General features: G+C 48.2%; 1 protein-coding gene across 1 annotated transcript; it reads left to right on the plus strand.

Moving 5' to 3' along the window:
• The first annotated feature begins 424 nt into the window (after positions 1-424).
• Positions 425-18,795, plus strand: LOC127039725 (zinc finger protein 239-like). Its single transcript, XM_050933582.1, has 5 exons — positions 425-522; positions 11,661-11,743; positions 13,392-13,518; positions 17,437-17,553; positions 17,923-18,795. Exons 2-5 carry the CDS (start codon positions 11,720-11,722, stop codon positions 18,792-18,794), a joined length of 1,140 nt encoding a protein of 379 aa, XP_050789539.1. The 5' UTR covers positions 425-522; positions 11,661-11,719; the 3' UTR covers position 18,795.
• Positions 18,796-21,252: the final 2,457 nt, after the last annotated feature.

Genomic DNA, 21,252 nt, shown 5'->3' on the forward strand with positions numbered 1-21,252 from the left:
TCCGCTACACCAGCCCCTGCCCCTCTCCTGCCCCCGCCCCTTTGTGCCGGCAGCGGGGCCATGGCCGGGGCCGGGAGCGCAGCGCGGGGGCTGCTCCAGCCCTGCAGCCCGCGGGGCAGAGCGGGGGCAGCGCGGGGCGGGCTGGGCCCTGGGGGCGGGGACACGCGTGGGGCGGACACGCTCCTGCCGCGGAAGGGTCAGGGCTGGGGGTCGGCGTGGGGGGTGGTTATTGCGCGGGGGTCACAAGCCCCCCCAGCTCTGCCGCTCCCCGGGCGGGTTCTAAGAGGCACCAGGTAGCAGCGGGGGCGGGGGCGGGGGCAAGCTCCAGGGATCTCCTTTACCTGGCATAGAAAAAGCGGAAGCGCCCCCGGGGCAGGCTGGGAGATGTAGTTCCTGTCTGTCCCTGGGCCGGAAGTGACGTTTCGTGGGAGAGAACAAGCCGGGTTGCAAGGACGCGCGGGCCGCTGCGGCTCTGCCTGGCTCGCGCGGGGCCGTTGGAGCCTCTCCCGGGGCCGGAGAAGGGTTTGTGCCGTGGGGGCTCTGGGCATGCGCAGATCGGGGAGGGGGAGAGTCCCGCATTAACCCCCCGTGGGGCCGGGCGGGGGGGAAATGTCTGTGCAGCCCGGACATGGCCGGGGGGGGGGGAGAAGAGCAGGTGACCCCCGAGGAGCGGGGAGAGAAAGGGGGGGGCTGAGATCCCCTCGGATTTACCGCTGCCCCCCCGTGGGGACCCCCCTCCTCTCCCGTCCTGCCCCCTTTCTCCCTAGAGAGCCACGAGCAGCACCCAGGGTGACCCCCCCTCCCCCAACCCCCTGAGAAGTTCCCTGTTCCCCTCCCCCCCTTGTGCCCCATTTTCTCTGCCCTTCGCCAATGGCCAGTTCAGATCTCAGGTTTGGGGTGTTTCCCCCATTTTCACCTGCAGGGATTTGTCCTTGTGTGGGTGGGAAATGGTTCCCCCGAGTGATTTCTGAACTGGGCAGAGGCTGGGGGGGCCTGAGACAGGGACACCTCTGGGCTGGGCTGAGGGGGCCCCTCTCTGCTGGCAACAGGGCGTGGGAGGGGAGGGAGGAGCAAGTGTCCCCCATAGAGATGGCCAAGCCCCAGGTTTCCTAGTCCACCTACTGCTCTCCCTCCCCCCCCATCACTAGCTAGTCACATTCCCAGACCTATTGTGGCCACAATACTCCCGTTGGCAGCCCCTCCCCACAGCCAGCAACCTTCTGCCTCCAGCCCCGCTCCTTTCCCCTGTGAAAAGACATCACCCAGGGCTCCCTCCTGGCCCTGTGAGTGTGAGGCAAGAAGAATCCGTCCCATTCTGCTGTTGATTCAATATCGCTGTATAATCCCCTCCAATTTCCCCTCTTTTCTCTTGAACTGTTGAATAGTGACATAAAATCTCCCCACATGTTGATGCTTGTCCCTTATATTGGCAAATATTTAGTTTCTGCCCCATTTTCTCCTCAGTTCTGAAATACTGATTTCAAATTCTCAAAAATCTTCCCACTTTTCTCTCCAGGTGTGTGACTGAGATCAGGGCTTCTATCGTACTGAGCGTGGCCCTGTTCTGCCAGGCACTGGAGAGACCCCAGCTGAGATCTGGACCCTGTTCTGCCAGGCAATGAAGAGACCCCAGGTGAGATCAGACCCCACTGTTGTGCCAGATAAAACGGAGACCTGCACCGAGATCACAGCCCCCCTTGTGCCAGGCAGCACACGACTGTGACCCAAACTGCTGCCTCCATTGTTGTGAGCACTTCAGAGACCTAGACTGAGATCTGTGTCCCCGTTGGGCCTGGCATTGCACTGACCCTAACAAAGATCACACCCCACCACTGTACTGTGCACTGCACAGACCCTGACAGAGATCCTGTCCCCACATTTTGCCAGTTCCTGCAGGGGCTCTAAACAAAATCAGGATCCTGTAATGCTGGGAGTTGCAGAGTCCCCAACTGAGATCAGGCTTCCTGTTGTGCAGGGCTCTGCACAGACACTGAGCAAGATCAGAGTCCCCATTCTGACAGGTGCAGAAAAGACACCAAGCGTATCTCTACACTGCCATTAAAACCCCCAGCTGGCCCATGCCAGCTGACTCAGATTCACGGTGCTCAGGTGAAGGGGCTGTTTAATTGCAGTATAGATGTGCTGTCTCGGGCTAGAGCCAGGCTGTAGGACCCTGCGATGTGGGAGGGTGCCAGACCTTGGGCTGCAGCCCAAGCCAGAACATCAACACCACAATTAAACAGCCCCACAGCCTGAGCCATGTGAGCCCAAGTCAGTGGGCACAGGCCAGCCGCCGGTGTCTGACTGCAGTGTAGACATGCCCACAATGATAGACCTTGCCACAAAAAGCTCAAAGGCTAGGTAGGCCAATTGTGAGAGGCGACTCTCAATTTTACAGATGAGGAAACTGAAGATCAGAGCGCTAAAGTAATTTGCTCAAGTTTGCATGGAGAATATGGGGCAAAAGTGGGAACTGAACCCAGATTGTTTCAGGTCTTCCCTCTGCCCTTATCCACAAGCCCAGCATGTGTGTGTACAGTGTTGTTCTGGTCTGTGTTTGCCTTGCGTTGGCTTCCAAGGGAGACTGTGGAATTTTCTTCACTGGAGATTTTTAAGACCAGGTTAGAGATCCACCAGTCTGGGAATATCTAGGGATACTTGGTTCTGCCTCATCACAGGAGGCTGGAGTAGACGACCTCTCAAGATCCCTTCCAGGTCTACACTGAAATATTTCTCTCTTGTGCTGTGTCCTGTTCTATGCTGAGCTATTTTGCATGGTGCCTTTTGGAACTATGATGCACCACGTTATGTTGCATAGTTTTATGATGCGTTGTTTTGCCTTAGCTTTTTTGGTGTCTGTGTTATCTTGGTTTGAGTTGTTGTTTTGCATTGTGTACTTTTGTCCTAAGATGTGTTAGTTTGCATTGTGTTGCTTTCTTCTCCTTAGTATTGTGTCATTTTATGCTATGCAGTGTAGTTTTTTGTTTTGTTGTTGTTTTTTTGAATGGCCTGACATCATGTTGTTGTGTGGTTTTTCTCTGTATGTTTTATACGTATATATCGCATAGCATCCTTTAAATGTAGGGCTAGATAGGACCTCAAGATGTCATCAAGTCCAGCTCTCTCTGCTGAGGCAGGACCAAGTATATGTTGATTATCTCTGACAGAGGTTTGTCCTACCAGTTCTTAAAAACTTCCAGGGAAAGAGACTCCACAGCCCCCCTTGTAAGACTATTCCAGAGCTGAACTAGCTCCGCTCTGGTGACACGCACACAGATTTTAGTTGTGAGGAGCTCTGGAGAGAGGGGAGACCCCAATGAGTGGATAGCTGGGTAAAAAGACTAAAGTTGAGAGGAGAATCATTGATGTGTGCAAGGTCTGTGACAGAGCTAGAACTAGATCCCAGTTCTAGTGCCACCGTACTGCTGTTTTCGGCACTGAAGGTCTCTGCCACACTGGTGTTTTAGGCACTGGTGCAAACTCTTAGTACAGACAGACTTTACACTAGTGCACTCTGACACCGGTGCACCATGTCCCTGTTTAAAAGTTTGAAGTGGTGGAGTGGGAGGGACAGTGACTTCATAGAGGCCTGGGGCTGGCTGACCAGTGCAGCTGGTAAAAGAGGGGCAGCAGTGAGTGCTGGAGGTATGAGCCAGGAACACAGCCCCACAGGACTGGACACTGACTTCTCCTGACTCATGACACACACACCCAGCTGTGTGCAGGGACCGCAGCTGAGCTGCCCTGCCAAGACAGCCTGTGCATCCGTGGACAAACCATCTCTTCCTGCAGCTTAATACAATGGGGTGTGGGGACCGTTCCAAGCTGCGGGTGATGTGGCTCTGGCGTCAACGGGGTATGTTCCTGGCTCTGTCCCTGACCTGCTTGGTGACCTTGGGGAAGTCACAACCCCTCTCTGTTTTCCTCCTACCCATTGTCTCTTTGGATTGTGATCTCTTTGGGGCATGGACTGTCCCTCTCTGTCTGTGCAGTGCCCAGGAGAATGGGGGTGCTGATCTCAGTCAGGTTCTCTGCCATGTGCTGCACGATGGGGCCCTGATCTCCATCGGTGTCTGTGCAACACAAAGCACAGTTTATAGACTCAGAGACATTAAGGGCAGAAGGTAGAGGTGAATTTCAGATGAGGTCTCATCAGTGCCTTTTATAACAGTACTAACCCTTTCATGTGTCTGCTGGAAATACCTCACCTGATGTATCCTAGGACTGCATTAACCTATTTCATGACTGCATCACATTGGCAGCTCATAATTATCCTTTGATCAACCAGTCTCCTCTGTCACTTCCAATTGACAAATCCCCACCGTATTGCAAAATTATACACTTGGGGACTAACAACTAGAATTTGTGCACTGTTCATTTTCATCCCATTTCTATTACTCCAGCTTTCAAGGACATGCAGATTTTCTTGTATGATTTTCCTGTCCTCCTCCATATTGGCAATCCCTCCCGGCTTTGTGTCCCACTCCCACTTCTTGTGCCAAGATCACTAATAAAAGTGTTGAGTATGATTGGTCCCAAGACTGATCTGAGGAACTCCACTAGTAACTCCCTCCAGCCTGACAACTCACCGTTCAATATGACCCCCTTGTAGACTCCCCTGTAACCAATTCTTTATTGACCTTTCGGTTCTAATATTAATTCCCATGTTCTCCAATTTAACAAATAGTTTCCCATGTGGAACTGTATCAAAAACCTCACTCACGTCCAGATCAGGTTTCTGTGGCACAGTCTACCTTTTGTAACACCATGTTTTATTGATTTATAGTGCTGAAGGCTGGGAGTTAGCAATAGGCTGAGAATGGCCATGTGGAGGTAGGGGAGGGGATGGCAGACAGTGGGGAGGTGGGGGAGATGCGGCATTGGAGGTGTATGTGGGAATGTGTTTTGTAGGAGTCCATGTCTCTACTCCCTGTGGCTGTGGTGCATTCCGTACCCAAGCAGCACGTCAGCAGAGCAGACGCACACACTGTAGCTCTGTCTGTAACACGCAGCGTTCACTGCCAGACGGGCTGGGCAATTTTTCAGAGATCCAGCTTAATATGCCTGGCTGGGGTGGGTTCAGTTGGACGGGGGTCTGGGGCTCTGATAGTTTGCTATGTTCCTTTTTGCATAGTCGGTTCTTTCCATTTGTTGTTTTACCCCCACCTATGCCCGATGCCGCTCTCTTCTTAACTTGCTTCTGTGATTTCACTTCCAGTTTTTAAATAGGATCTTAGAATTGCAACGCTGAATGAAAGATAAACAAACAGAACCATTTGAATGTTGGTCCATAGCTGGTAGAACTGTACCTGGTGACGGTCGGCTGTAATGACTGGGTTCCCTTTAGCATTTTCTGGCGGGGTGAATAAAGCAATGTCAAAGAGCGAAATGCGCGCTTTTAGGGTGAAAGGGCTCATCAGGTGTTTGCTCTCTAAGGAACATGTCACCGGCCAGGGCTTGCAGTTGTTCAGGAGAGGTGCGCTGGGTTGTATTTAGGAATCTCAAAATAAAAGGTTAAGACAGTTGGTTCGCAATATCCATTGAAATCTTGCAAACAATTATACGAAAGGACCCTACTGCTGTTAAAAGAACATTGTATTAATACTAATTCAAAACTGACATTAAAATTAGGAGAGAAACGCATGAGAAAGGAACTAACACCTATGTACCATTTCTTAATGCCTAAAATTTTGACACTCCTCACACCATCTTTTTTTAAAAGTGATGCCCAGCACAGTCAAGTTAATGAATGAAAGCACACCCATTATTCACTGCTTTGTGTTGCATGAGCATCTGATTAAACACCTAATTAAAACTGTACCACTGTAAGTGGAAATGCATCAACCCAGCTTAGCTCCAAGGTGTTTAGATGGGAATGAAAAATTTCTAAATTAAATACATGGCAGAATAGTTAATGGGGAAAATACGCTGAAATGCCTCTACCCAGTCCTGTTGACTTCTCCTAAACCCTCCATGAGTTCTGACCTCTTGGTCAACTTGGCTCCCAGTCTCACATCAACTGTGCCCTCTCCCAGCCTAACCCATTTTTACTGCTATTCTTCATCCTCCTCATCCAGGCAGGGGGTTGGTGCAGCAGCCCCTAAGGTACCTGCATTAATCACAGTCTCTCAAACTGGGGCTATTTAGATTTCAAGGAACGATTTATCCGAGTTACTGACTCTGGGAGGTGGGAGAGAGGAGAGGCTGAGAGGGCGTTTGTTCTTAGGGCCATGTTCAACCCTGGTAGGCTCCATGTTACCTCGTCCTCCACCTTCCTCCATGTGTCTCTGCTCATGTGTCAGTGTGTCACCTTCTGATCATAATGCCACTAGCCTCAGGAGAGCACCGAGACAAGAGCTACATCACAAGAGGGTTATGGTACTGAGAGAAAAATACATCACAGGGAGGGAGTAATTATCCTGAAATGAAACATTCCAGTCTAGGAAGTGAAAGAATTCAAGTACTTCATTACTTAAAATTATGTTTGAAATGATTAGATTTTTATGAATAAATTGCAGCAAATGCTGATTTCACTGTACACAGACACACATGAAAAAATATTTGTATAAGTAATATACAGAAATGCTTCTGGAAAAAGTGGAGTTTGATTTAAGGATATTTACACTGTATATTTTGGGTGTGACATTGACAATTTCTCTTTGAACAGTTATATGATTTGGCTTTTGGAATCTCAGCAGTTACTATAATTAAATAATTGTTGTCAGAGGACTCCCATAACTTCCCACAACTCTGAACATTGAAATTGTAAACAGTGAAAAAAAGGGCTTAAAAATAAATATCACTATCTGTTGAAATTAAAAGAAAGAAATAGACAAAATGAATTTTGTCAAACCCATTTAACCGCAATTTCAATATGTTAGGGGATGGAAATTCACAGCTAAGGGACCCAACCTTAATTCTGCCCTGTAGTGATGCCAGGTAATCACCGTAGGGCTATGAATTAGGCATTTTAGTGTATAAAGTTCCAGGTTACAAATTGGTATGATCTAAAGACACATGAGATCTTTTCCTCAGGATATCACCGTAACTGGGTTGTTTCTCTTGTTGGTAATTCCCAGAAATGAACAGATTATTAACGTTTTGTCAGTTATGAAGTGGCCATTTCAGATTTCTGGGGAGTGTCTGTTATTTTGCACTAGGGGCAAGGTCCTTGGAGAGATGGAACCTTGGTTTCATTTTAACTTCTCCATGCTCAGCAGCTTCTGGAATTTGGTTCAAAGTATTTTTATGTTTCCCTGCCCTGGTGTTAAAAGTGCTGCTTTAGAAAGTGGAGAAGGGCAGGAACTGACTGCAGGATCAGTAGCTGAGTCCTTCAGATATTTATAGCTCATCGGAAGGAGGATGGGGATTGGTGGGTGTCTGTGGCTTTAATAATAAACACAGAAATATCATTGTTCTTAGTGAATTTTCATCTTCTAATTCCCATAACCCACTAATTATCCCTGGCTGCCCCCGGCCGTCTGGGGAGGGAGAACTAGTAAACTCCTGTGGCCAGTGTGGAACCTAAGGCCCAAGGATCTTTCTGTGGCTGACTCAAAGTCACTCAGAGTGAAATTCACTTCACTGGATAAATCCCTAGTTGCTGAGCTCTGCAGAGGGGTGGGGAGCTGAATTCCATCCCCCATTCTTGAGTATGGACCCTCCCCTCCAGTTCTCACCCTGATCTCAGACAGTTCCCCAATCTTCCCCTGCAGTGATGGACCCACTTGATGCTGCCAGAGCCATGTGCCATGGGATCTAGAGAGGACAGAGGCCCAGCTCCAGAACTGCTCCCCCTGTCCACAGCCCCCAAGCTGTGCTAGAGTTGCCCTGACTTTCCAATCTGCAGATCAGTCCAGCTGTACCCAGCCCGTGCACCCGCCACACACAAATTGTCACAACAAACATGCCAGGATTGGGAAGGACCATCTGGGGCTGGCTGCAGTCTCCCTTTGCTGCTGTGAGGGGAATGGGGTGGTCCCTCATATAGGATCCAAACATTCCCAGGGGCAGAAGAGAAATGTTGTTTCTTCCAGGGGTTTGAAATGTTTGGTTTAGAGTCCTGAGCTCTGTCTTCCTGTTTGTCTCCGTCTGCCACTTTTAGATCTCTTGGAGAGACAAGGTGGGTGAGGTAATTTTTTTAGAACTAATTAAAAATACCTCTTTGCTATCCTGGGACCAACATGGGTACAACAACTTTCCCCTTTGTACCCCCTCCCCATCTCACCTCCCCCTCAGCTGAGACTGTCCCATGTGCTAGGAAAATAAGGGATCAGTCCTGTCACTGGATTGGGTCTTGCCAGCACGAACAGGAGTGAAAGCCTGTGTGCATTAATGACAGCAGCAGCTCTGGGACTCGACACATAGGGAGAAGAGACGGGAGTGAGCAGGTTATGTTTGTGCCAGGTGTGAGTTACTCATGTGGGAATTCTGCACCACTGCGTATGCACAGAATTCACGTCCAGCACAGAATTTCTTTTTTTTTGGCATGATGAAGATACGTTCTGCCTGAGAAGTGCTACAGTTCTGCCTTTCACCCACCAGAGGCCCCTGTAGCACCAGAACAAACAGCATTCAGCTGGGTTCATCTTGGTGGTAATTTGTTGCCCCGAGCTCTACCCCAAATGGGAAGAGAGTTAGTGGGTGGAACTTGGGAGAGTCCTGAGACACGGCTGCCTCTGGGGGTGGGGACAGGGTGGTCATTCTTTACTCACAAGAGGGTGTGGAAAGGGCACAGGAGGAGCAAGTGTCCCCTATGGAGACTGCCCAGCCCCCGGTTATCCAGTCCCAGATGCTTCTTCCTCCACCATACCCCAAACCTCTTCACGCCTCCAACCATCAGTTGCCAGTTTTCCCTCACTGCTAGCCCTTCCTGACTGGCAGAGACCCTCTAAGCCAGTAGTGTGTCAGAGCTCAACCTTCTGGCTGAGTCCTCTGAGCACTTTCTCCCTCTCTCGGGGTGCCATGCCTCAGGGGCCCCACAAATCTACATTGCTTAGGCTTTGGCTTCAGCCCCGGGTGGTGGGGCTCAGGCCCTGGACTTCAACCCCATGCGCTGGGACTTAAGCTTTCTCCCCTGGGCCTCAGTGAGTCTAATACTGGTCTTGCTTGGCGCCCGCCCTGAAACCTGCTAGTGGCCCCTAGCTGGCCCAGGACCCCTAGTTGAGAACTGCTGCCTTAGCCCACGAATCACAGCAATGTTCAGGTTCCTGCCAGTCATAGAATCATAGAGTATCAGGGCTGGAAGGAACCTCAGGAGGTATCTAGTCCAACCCCCTGCTCAAAGCAGGACCAATCCTCAACTAAATCATCCCAGCCAGGGCTTTGTCACGCCTGACCTTGTCCCAAAGGACCAGTCTCTTACTGAGATCAGTTGAATCTTAGATCTCACAGCAAAGACAATACTTGTAGCCAGTCCTGTAATAACCTGTATTAAGACTTATTTAAAAGGAAACGAGAGTTGTTTACAAAGTTAAAACAGGTAATCCTATAGATGGAGACAAGTTACAGTCTTAAATTTCAAAAGGTAATAGAAGCCTCTATAATAAGCAAGCCCTATATCTTCCTTAGGACTAACCAAGGCTAATCAGCTCGGGATCTCTTGCTTATGCCTAGAATCTTTGCCCCCCAGAGTCCAAGCAACATACAGATAATCAGTTCCTTCTGTATGGGTTTTTTTTATCCCCTTCCTGCCATGTGCTGTGAGCTGCAAACTGAGCTAACGGGAAGTCAAGAGCACAACAACAGTCTTTTGTCGTCTTTAACATCCCATAGTAGTCTCTCTGGTGTCGATGAACCTTTCCTGCCAGGCAGGATGTAATGCATTCGGTTGCCAGTCAGCACTTCACCTAGGTAAAGTCTCTCTCCTGTCTGGTAATTTACAGAGCCACAGAGGCTCACAATGCAACTAGTCAGATATTAACCCAGGCAGCAACTCACAAGCATACAATAAAGTGTAAACGCATTCTTATAATCCTAGTCCCTAATACTAACACAGGTGAGTCAGACTGATTCCAGCTATGTTTTTGTCCCTGTTCAATAAAGACATGGGGGCTTTTGCAAGAGCTAACTCCTCATCTGCCAGTGTCACAGGCAGGATGGGCAGGGATGGTGTCTCTAGCCTCTGTTTGCCAGAAGCGGGGAATGGGTGACGGGGTGGATCATTTGATGATTACCTGTTCTGTTCATTCCCTCTGAAGCACCTGGCATTGGCCACTGAGCTAGATGGACCATTGGTCTGATGCAGTGGGCAGCTCTGATGTTCTTATGTTCACAGTCTCTGTCAGGAGTATCTATTCATTTGGACTCACTGGGGGGCCACAGAAAGAAACAAGATATGCTGAAGCAAGAAGGCCCAGTCTCAGAGCCCCAGGGGTCACACTTCCCAAAAGCTAAAACTAGGCCCAGCCCATGAAAGGGGCACTGCCAGGAGAGACTGTATAAAGGCTGGAGCATCAAACAGCTTTGTAAACCTGAGAGAGCTGTCTTGGGAACAGTGACAGAGAGAATTCCCCAGAGTGACTCCTTTGATTCTGCTCTTCTCTGGCCTTTGGTTCATAGAATTATAGAACTGGAAGGGACCTCGAGAGGTTATCTAGTCCAGTCCCCTGCACTCAAGGCAGGACTCAATATTATCTAGACAATCCCTGACAAGTGTTTGTCCAGCCTGCTCTTAAATATCCCCAGTGATGGAGATTCCACAACCTCCCTAGACAATATATTCCAGTGCTTAACCACTCTGACAGTTAGGAAGTTTTTTTCCTAATCTCTATCCTAAACTGCCCTTGCTGTAATTGAAATCCATTGCTTCTTGTCCTATCCTCAGCGATTAAGAAGAACAATTTTTCTCTGGCATCCTTGTAACAACCTTTTATGTACTTGAAAACTGTGATCATGTCCCCTCTGAGTCTTCTCCAGACTAAACAAACCCAGTTTTTTCAATCTTCCCTCATTGGCCATGTTTTCTAGACCTTTATTCATTTTTTGTTACTCTTCTCTGGACTTTCTCCACTTTGTCCACATCTTTCCTGAAATGTGGCCCCCAGAACTGGGAACATTACTCCAGTTGAGACCTAATCAGTGCGGAGTAGAGCGGCAGAATTACTTCTCGTATCTTGTTTACAATACTCCTGCTAATACATCCCCAATTGATACTTACTGTTGCAAAAAAAGCATAACTCTGTTGACTCAGATTCTGCTTCTGATCCACTATTACCCCCAGATCTGTTTCCACAGCAGTCCTTCCTTGGCAGTTATTTCCCATTTTGTATGATTGTTCCTTCCTAAGCGCTGTACTTTGCATTTCTTGTTATTGAATTTCATCCTATTTACTTCAGACCATTTCTCCAGTTTGTCCAGATGATTTTGAATTTCAGTTCTATCCTCCAAAGTCCTTGCAACCCCTCCCAGCTTGGTATCGCCCGCAAACTTGAGAAGTGTAACAGAGAGACTCTGCTGCTGGGAGGGTTTCACTATGGGTCAGAGGGTTACATCCTGGTAGGAGGAGGCTAGATCTGTTCTGGAATAAGGTCACTCTGTGCTTCCCAATGTGGCAGAACCTAGAATGTCCATTAGCAGGGAAAATCCTGGGGGGAATCGACATGTGGAAAGGACAGAAACCCTGTGTGAATGCTCTCACATTGCCCTTCTCACCCTGGCAGACTACAGAATAACGTCCACGTTTTGCTCCAGATCATCCCATCCTCCCTGGGGGAAGGCAATGGCTGCAATGGAGCTGGCTCAGGTAAGGGATTCTCAGGGAGCTGGTGGTGGGTTCTGCTTGGAGGGAGAGAAGCAGTAAATGTATGGGAGGGTGGGAGCCAGTGATGAGCTGCCAAAATATTAACAACAGGTTCCTTCCTCCTCACCTCACAAGGGGCTCATGCCCCCCCCGGGAGTCGTGCCCCATCCAACCCCCCGTGTTCCTTGACACACACCCCAGGTACCCCGACCCATACCCCCCTTCCCTGTCCCCTGACTGCCCCCTGCCGCCCCATCAAACCTCTCCTCTCATTCTTGATGCCCCCTCAGAACCTCTGCCCCATCCAACCACCCCTTCTCTCTGTCCCTGACTGCCCCCCACTCATCCAACCCCTGCTCCTTCCTGACTGCCCCCTGGGACCCATGCCCCCATTCAATTTCCTTGTTCCCTGCCCTCTGACTGCCCTGACCCCTATCCACGCGCCCACAACCCACCAAACACTCCCTCCCTGCCCCCTTACCACACTGCCTGGGGCCAGGACTGGGACCGCGACTGGCGCCGCAGGATCCAACTCCCCGAGCCGGGCTGGAGCCGCTCGGCCGGGACCGGTGCTGCGGGGCCGGAGCTGGGCCGGGTCGGAGCCACTCGGCCAGGACCAGCCCGAGCCAGGGGTGCTTAGACGGGACCCGGCTGGGGCGCTCGACTGGGGCCAGGGGGAGCCGCTCTGGTGGAGCCAGACTGAGCCACACGCGCCGTTCCCCAACACCCCCGGCCTGGGTTACCTGCCTGCTGCTTGTTTCAGGCTTCCCGCAAACATTCGCGGGAAGCAGGGGATGGGGAGGAGAAGGAGGGTGGAGCATTCAGAGGAGGGGGGGTGTGAGCTGGGGCCGCGGGCTGGGTGGACAACTGCCTGAGCCTTTGTTAAATTTAAAAGCTTTTTTAGAACCAGTTGTCCTGGAACAACCTGTTCTAAAAAGGCTTCTAAATTTAACAACCCTCCTTTCTTTCTTAGTGAAATCCAGTATTGGCTGCTCCATTCTCTTGCCCAGTATCGATTTCAGACTGACACACTTGTAATTAGCTGCGTCATCTCTTTTATACTTTTTAAATATTGGCACAGCATTAGCTTTATTCCAGTCTTCTGGAATTTCCCAAGTGTTCCAAGTCGTAATTAAAATCAACATTAACAGTCCACCACGCTCCTCCAGCAGCTCTTTCAAAACTCTAGTTATCTGGACCATTGTTAGGATTAATTTTGTCCTTTTAAAAACTTCCTTCTTATTTTCATTGGTTGATCATTGATTTCTGTTAGCTTCCCTTGCCAACTTTCTACAATTCTGACCTTCTAACTTCTATTCTTTACTATTGAGTTCCCCTTTCTTCCATATATTTTATTTGGAGAGTGTTGGAATTCCTACCAGGGAGCTACCAGCAGGCTCCAGAGACAGCCCCATCTCCTATATTAAGCTCTGGCTAGTAGGTATGTGATAAATGTGATGACCCTGCTTCCGTCTGTCAGCTGGGAGACACAAAGATTCTCTCTTCCTCCTGGCTGCTCTAGGCAAGGTGGGGTGGGACTCTGTTAACATGTGCCTCCTGGAGCTTCCATTTACCTGGTGCTGCTGTTCCATGAACAGTGGGGTTGTGAGTGGGGCAGCAGGTCCTGAGTGTTGGACTCTTTCTTTTTCAGGGGCCGGTGTCTTTTGAGGAGGTGGCTGTGTATTTCACTAGGGAGGAATGGGCTCTTCTGGACCCTGTTCAGAGAGCCCTCTACAGGGATGTCATGCAGGAGAACTATGAGACGTTGACCTCGCTGGGTAAGAAGTCCTGTCCTCTGGGTTATTAGAAGCTGTGGGGTCTATAAAGAACCTGAGCAGTAATAACTTTATACCTTTATTCATCATCCAAGTTTTGACAAGTTTCTTTGTCCCCCTTTTTTTCCTTATCTCCCATACACTAGCAGGCAGCAGGGAGGGAGGAGGTAATAAGGGATGAGGAGGGAACACAAGAAGCTCCCAAGGTGCCGGGAGGTGTTGCCGGCTGCAAGTAATGGGAAGAAGCAGAGGGGAGTGTGGAGGAAGTGCACCCAGGAAGTGGGCTGGGTGGGTCAGTGGGAGGCAGGAGAGGTTGGGGGATCTAGAGCTGTGGGGGATCCCAGACCTTTAACCCTGAATCCCTACCCAAACCTCAGGTAAATCCTAGACTTCAGCATAACCACTCTCGCAAAGCCTCAACTTAATATAAGGCCTTGAACTGTAGCAAGCTTAGGCTACGTTTACTAAATCGTATCACTAAATCGACCATGGCTAGATTGATCTCAGAGCGTCAATCCCGGCTGTAGTGTCGACCTGCCCTTAATAACCCATTTCTTTATGCTCACCTCTTTGCCTCCACGCATGTTCCAAAATAATAAGTAATACTCTGATCATGGCATCTTAGCTCTAGCAAGTATAAAATTGCCCACAAGACGTGAGACTAGCTCATAGATCGTAAAATCAGGGCAGGGTCAAGAAGAGTGAGGGTTTGGAGAGAGTCTTGTCCCCCCTATCCCCATCTGCAGCAGCAACAAGCTGTCTTCCCTCCAGGCTCCTTGGATCTTTGAGCCTGTCCCTCCTGAGGTTGCGTAGCCCAGTTCTTGTTTCTTACATTCTCCTTTTCCAGAAGAATTAGAGGCTGTTGCTCCTGAATGTTAGCGTTTAATTCCCCAGCCTTCTCCTCCCACTGGGGGAGTTCAATTCTCCCTCCCATTTCACCTGAGTCACTAGATTTCCTAATTCCCCAAAATGTGCTTTTGCAATGTCACAGTTCAGGGGTAGCTAAGCCTTTGACCTGCCTCCATGGTCTGCCCAAGGAATGGCCCCTCAGGTATCAGGCCTCTAGCCAGCCCCTCTCTATGGATAGGAACCCACATGCCTCTCCTTTTTGACCAGTGTGTGAGGATTGCAGCTTGTCCTCCACTGTGTTTGCTGGACTAACGTCCAGTTCCTGTGCTTTGCTTTCTCTCCAGGGGCTGTGAGCAATGTGTCTGAGATAGAGGTGGGACTTCTGGTGATACTTGTATGATGCCAATACACACCTCAGTTTCCTGCTGTGATTGGTATTGCTATGATTTTAAAGAGCAGGAGACGTGAGGAGTTTTGTCACACAGCTGTCATGGGGTGATATGAATGGGTCATTTAGGACTCACTGGGAGTAACCTACATCAATCTAATACCCAACAGAGACAAGAGAATGACTGTCACCCAGGGCTGCCCAGAGGATTCAGGGGGCCTGGGGTCTTCGGTGGCGTGTCCCCCTTATCTGCTCTGACACCGCAGAGCATTTTCCTCATGTCCCCCTTACCAGCTGGAAGGAGGTTACTAGTGGAGTTCCTCAAGGATCGGTTTTTGGACCAATCTTATTTAACCTTTTTATTACTGACCTTTGCACAAAATGTGGGAATATGCTAATAAAGTGTGCGGATGACGCGAAGCTGGGGGGTATTGCTAACACGGAGAAGGACCAGGATATCATACAGGAAGATCTGGACAACCTTGTAAACTGGAGTAATAGTAATAGGATGAAATTTAATAGTGAAAAGTGCAAGGTCATGCACTTAGGGATTAATAATAAGAAGGTTAGATATACATTGGGGACGCATCAGGTGGAAGCAACAAAGGAGGAGAAGGACCTTGGGATATTGGTAGATCACAGGATGACTATGAGCCGCCAATGTGATATGGCCGTTAAAAGAGCTAATGCGGTTTTAGGATGCATCAGGCGAGGTATTTCCAGCAAAGATAAGGAGGTGTTAGTACCCTTATATAAGGCACTGATGAGACCCCACCTGGAATACTTTGTGCAGTTCTACTCTCCCATGTTTAAGAAGGATGAATTGAAACTGGAACAGGTTCAGAGACGGGCTACTAGGATGATCCAAGGATTGGAAAACCTGTCATATGAAAGGAGACTCAAAGAACTTGGCTTGTTTAGTCTAGCCAAAAAAAGGCTGAGAGGGGATATGCTTGCTCTTTATAAATATATCAGAGGGATTAATATTAGGGAGGGAGAGGAATTATTTAAGCTTAGTACCAATGTAGACACAAGAACAAATGGGTATAAACTGGACACTAGGAAGTTTAGACTTGAAATTAGATGAAGGTTTCTATACGTTAGAGGAGTGAATTTCTGGAACAGCCTTCCAAGGGGTTTAGTGGGGGCAAAAGACATATCTGGCTTTAAGATTAAGCTTGATAAGTTTATGGAAGGGATAATATGATGGGATAGCCTAATTTTGGCAATCTATCTTAGTTTATCAGCAGATAAGTATGCCCAGTGGTCGATGATGGGATATTGGATGGGATGGGATGGGATGGGATCTGAGTTACTGCAGAGAATTCTTTCCTGAGTGCTGGCTGGTGAGTCTTGCCCACATGCTCAGGGTTTAGCTGATTGCCATATTTGAGGTCGGGAAGGAATTTTCCTCCGGGGCAGATTGGTAGAGGCCCTGGAGGTTTTTCGCCTTCCTCTGCAGCATGGGGCATGGGTCACTTGCTGGTGGATTCTCTGCAGCTTGAGGTCTTCAAACCACAATGTGAAGACCTCAATAACTCAGACGTAGGTTAGGGGTTTGTTATAGAAGTGGATGGATAGGGTTCTGTGGCCTGCTTTGTGCAGGAGGTCAGACTAGATGATCACATGGGTCCCTTCTGACCCTAGAATCTATGAGTCTGTGAGCTCTGATGCCTCAGAGCATTTGCCCTGTTTCCCCATTCCCTGTTCCTGTTCCCCCTCCTGTTTGACTCAGTTTATATAGTAATATTCTCAGCTATACCTTTACTTAACCAATCATTGTACTGAAATTTAATTAACCAATCCTAACACATTGAAACATAATTCTCTAACCAACTGTATCCCACTACCTAATTAACTTACACCTAGCAAAATTAATTATGCAGCAGACAAAAACAATGAGAGAACCAGACTGATTAACATTGTAAAGCGGTGGCCATAAAGATAAAAGAATACAAAAATGAGAGTTTCACAACCACAAGCATTGAGTAGTGATTTCTTGCCAAACCAGGCTGCTATCAAACTAAGTTTTCTTTAACCATCTTAAGATCCGTTTCTTTATCTGGTAGTGCTGGGCACTATCAGGACAGGATCATCTTCCTAACAGCCCAATAGCACCTTATTTCAGTGTGACTGGTTTGGGATGTGACCCTTTGCTTCCCAGCTTATGGCTGCCCCTGCTGCTTAGCCAAAGGTCTTAGCCTAAGGACAAGGCCTCAGACTGTCACAATAAGAGAAGGCTATTACAAATACAGACAGTGATTTTGATTCTTTGTTTTCATACTCCTATAAGTAGCTAAGTGATAAAAATACCCCTAAGTTCTTAAACTATAGGCTTTACAGGCAGGCCTGAATATCTCTATTCTAACAGTGGGTTCTGTCCCTTATCCCATTCTGTGCCTGTCTTATGTATTTAGATTGTAAATTCTTCAGGGCATGGGCCATCTACTATTCTGTGTTTGTATTTGTCCTAACACAATGTGGACCCAATGTTAGTTGCTGCTTATCACTAATGTAATGAATATAATTTATAATCATAATAACTCTCCTGCCTCTTTGAACCAAGGAAGCTGGCCTTGGGATGTTACTGCTTAACAATGAGCTGGGGGTTAAAACCATGGACTATTCTTTGTGACAAGTATCCCACAAATTCTACTGACCTCCCTGGTTTTCTTTGCCTGCAGTAGGGTTTCCAGTTTCCAAACCTGATGTGATCTCCCAGGTGGAACGAGGGGAAGAGCCGTTGGTTTCAGACCTCCGTGGCTCTGAGAAAGAAGTGCTTCCAAGAGCTGCCTGCACAGGTGAGGACGTGGTTAAACCAACTCAACAACTGTGTGGGAATGCAGGAAACATTTGGGATGCCCTACAAAGACCCTGTGAGCTCTCCAAGTTCAGGATTGTTCCCTGCAGATGTGGAATCATAATGGCAGATGTCACTCATGGCTTCCCTCCTATTCTGACTGACAAGTGGCAGCAGGTAGCTCCGCGATCTCACTTTCCTCTGAGTGTTCTCGTGAGATGCAGACCAAAACTTATCCCTTCCTCTCTCCTCTGGGGAAGGTTTTGGGGACAATCAGCTCCTGATAGGTTTGATCTCTCCCACACATATTTTGGATTGTTCATCCCTTTTTCCATTCCTCTCTCTGAGATTTTCTTTCTTTCCGGTGCAGGTAGTGACCTGTGTCTGGATTCTCTCTGTCTCCCATCAGGTGATGGGATGGTGAGTGAGAATGAGGAGGAGAAACCCCATCAGGAAGATGCTGAGCAAAGAGAAGTACATGGAATGTCATCAGGAAGATCCAAAGAGAATGTTTCCAGGAGTTGTGCACTCCCAGAAAAACCAAAAGCCTGTGAGACTCAGGGGACGCCAGAGGGAAACTTCAGGAGCCTCTCAGACCTTAAAGCAAGCGGTAGAATCAACTTGGACGAGACATGCTACACGTGCACTGAGTGCGGGAAAAGCTTCAATCGGAGCTCACACCTTATCACACATAGTAGAATCCACACAGGAGAGATGCCCTACACATGCGCTGAGTGTGGGAGAAGCTTCAATCAGAGCTCTACCCTGAACACACATTGTAGAATCCACACAGGAGAGGCGCCTTACACATGCTCTGAGTGTGGGAAAAACTTCACTCAGTGCTCTACCCTGAACACACCTCGTAGAATCCACACAGGAGAGAAGCCCTACACATGCACTGAGTGTGGGAAAAACTTCACTCAGTGCTCTACCCTGAACACACATCGTAGAATCCACACAGGAGAGACGCCCTACACATGCTCTGATTGCGGGAGAAGCTTTAATCGGCACTCACACCTTATCGGACATCAGAGAATCCACGCAAGGGAGATGCCCTACACATGCTCTGAGTGCGGGAAAAGCTTCAATCTGAGCTCTACCCTGAACACACATCGTAGAATCCACACAAGGGAGATGCCCTACACATGCTCTGAGTGCAGGCAAAGCTTCAATCAGCGCTCAAGGCTCATTAGACATCAGAAAATGCACAGCAGAGAGAATTGTAATAAATCTCTTGACTAGGGTTGGCAAAAACGATTTTTTAAAAATAAATCACATTAGTTAATTCCCACATAGTGATTTTTGCATCATCTTCACCGTGGTGTCTCAGCTCCACCAGATAAGTTGCCGCCTTCTGCCTTTTGCAGCTCATCCTTCTTTGGGGTCAGTCCTATGATCTTTTCTATCAACTCCTTTCCTTTTGAGTCATAGGAGTGTGTATCCCTCCAGCCAGGAATGTTCATGAGTTCCAAGTTGGGGAGAGAGGTTTGATCCCAGCAAGGTACACTGAGGCAAAAACTACCTGTGCCTTCCATCCACTAGGACTGTAGATGGCGTTAGCTGCTCAAGTTAGTGATCTTAATGTAAAAAGTTGTAGTGCAGTTGCAGCCCAGGTGCTGTGGTTGGCATTAGCTTTCCCCTTGACCTGACTTAAACTCCATCACTGTTCCTAGTCTAAACTAACCCTGAGCATCACAGTTATCCTGTTCCCCCATTTCAAAGCAATTGTTAGTCATCAAGTTCTCCCTTGGGCAACAAATTGTTTCATTCCCAGTTGTTCTGATGTTGCTTCAGGTTGTGCTGGAGAGCAGATATTTTCATTATTATTTTCCGCACTTAAAATATATTGAACTATAACAAAGAGCAGGAAGAAGGCATGGGTAGGGAAAAATGTCATTTCATCCTCTATAACAGACATTGTTAGGATAAGTCTGAAAGAGTCCCTTATTCCCCATCACTGTCCTCCTTCAATCCGTGCTAGAACCTAAGAATCCTTTTCCTTTCCCCAGTTGTGGGATGAGAGACTTCCAAAACTGCTCCCTGTGCTATAGCACATGGCTAAGCTCCGAGAATAAACCTCAAATCTCCCCTGAGCTTAGCTTTTTGAATTCTGTATTTCCGATTACTTCAAGCCTGGGCATTTTGATTATTAACCAGTTTCTCTAGCACTGTTCCTACCACTGTTTCTGTAACATATTTTGTTTTTTAGGGGACAGGGTTATTATTCCTTTGCCTAACCCCAACCTGGAAGGCCAGGGTGTCTGTTTTCTCTGGCCCCTCCCCACAGACAAATCTGACAGGGTTGAACCTGCCTGGAGCAAACAAAAAGCCCCACCGGTCACACAAACAAAGCGGATAGACACACACAAGACACAGAAGAAACTGAATAATGTGAGCTATCAACATTTCCACTTTCTCACAGCATATTAGTTCTGAAGCTTGTTTTAATTTCTTTTCTTGGAACCAGAACTGGGGAAAGAGAACACTGGAGTCAGTGGAATTACAGCAGGAAGGGATAAGTCTCATGATTCGTCACTAACCAAAGGCTTTGTAAACAGAACGGTAATGTTACTGAATGGTCTGGCTAACCCTGCAGTTAGAAACAATCAGCTCTATGGGTGGTAAATTGACAGAGGCTTTGCTGCTGAATATGAAATAGCAGCTGTTGAAAGGTAATATGCTTCTATTTCAATGCCTCTGGAAGTACAGAAAACAGTGATCTGTGTTAAAGGCGAGTTGCCATTTCTCAGTGCCCCAATTTCTATTGTGTGTGTACAGAAAGGTTTGAATGTATAGCAGGTAGTTTGGTAAAGCTTAGCTATTTTGTGTGTGTAACAGGCTCCTGCCCACCTCCAGCAGAGGTTTCAGTCACATACTATGGCAACTTACCGAATGTCAAACAAATTAGTCCATTCCTCCCCATAGTCAGTCTCTGATGGGAATGTTAGAATGATGCAGAGAAGTGGGAGAGTATCGCAGTAGGAATACATTAAAAAAGTGGGATTAATTGGAGCTGTGATGCAGACAGAGCCTGTTCTAGAGCTGGTGAAGTGACAGGGACACACTCCCACTAGTGCTGGCTCTGAGATAACAGCAGAAGCAGACCGAGGAGAATGAGCTCCTGTGGGAGCAATGGGCAGCTGCCCTGTCAGTGCACCACTCACCTGGCAGGTGTTACACAAAACACAGCACTTCCCATCTGGAAGAGAAACACTTCCCCCTTTGCCACTACTTCATTATACCATCCATGAGGCTGTTTGTCGTGCAGGACTTTGATCTCTTTGGGTGGTCTATGGTGATTCATAAAAGAGCCATTAGGGGAGCAGGACTCATCCCAATGGAAATCTCTTCACTTCTTTCTCAGTGTTACCTTCTTAGCCCTGGCTTTGGAGATGACCTTCGCCTTATCCTGTCTTGATTTTAGGTAGGATTTTGATCACCTTCTGGGGCTTGGCAGCTTAGAACTTTTGAGGGCTTTTCTCTGCCTTTTTGGTCCCCGCTGCAGTCAGTACATGCTAGACATGGGCATGGTGACCTTCCTGAGGTTCTTGACAGCTTTAGCCAGCTTCTTGGAGGCTATTTTCCTGCTCATAGCTACTGTCGTCTTCTCATGCCTTGTCCTGGGGCCCAGCTGCTGGTTGAATGGGAAGGAGCCAAAGTGCCGGTGACTTTAGCCCGCACCAAGTTGCCTTTGCTTGTG

The sequence above is a fragment of the Gopherus flavomarginatus genome, chromosome 23 (genome assembly GCF_025201925.1).
Source record: "Gopherus flavomarginatus isolate rGopFla2 chromosome 23, rGopFla2.mat.asm, whole genome shotgun sequence".
Taxonomy (NCBI): Eukaryota; Metazoa; Chordata; order Testudines; family Testudinidae; genus Gopherus; species Gopherus flavomarginatus.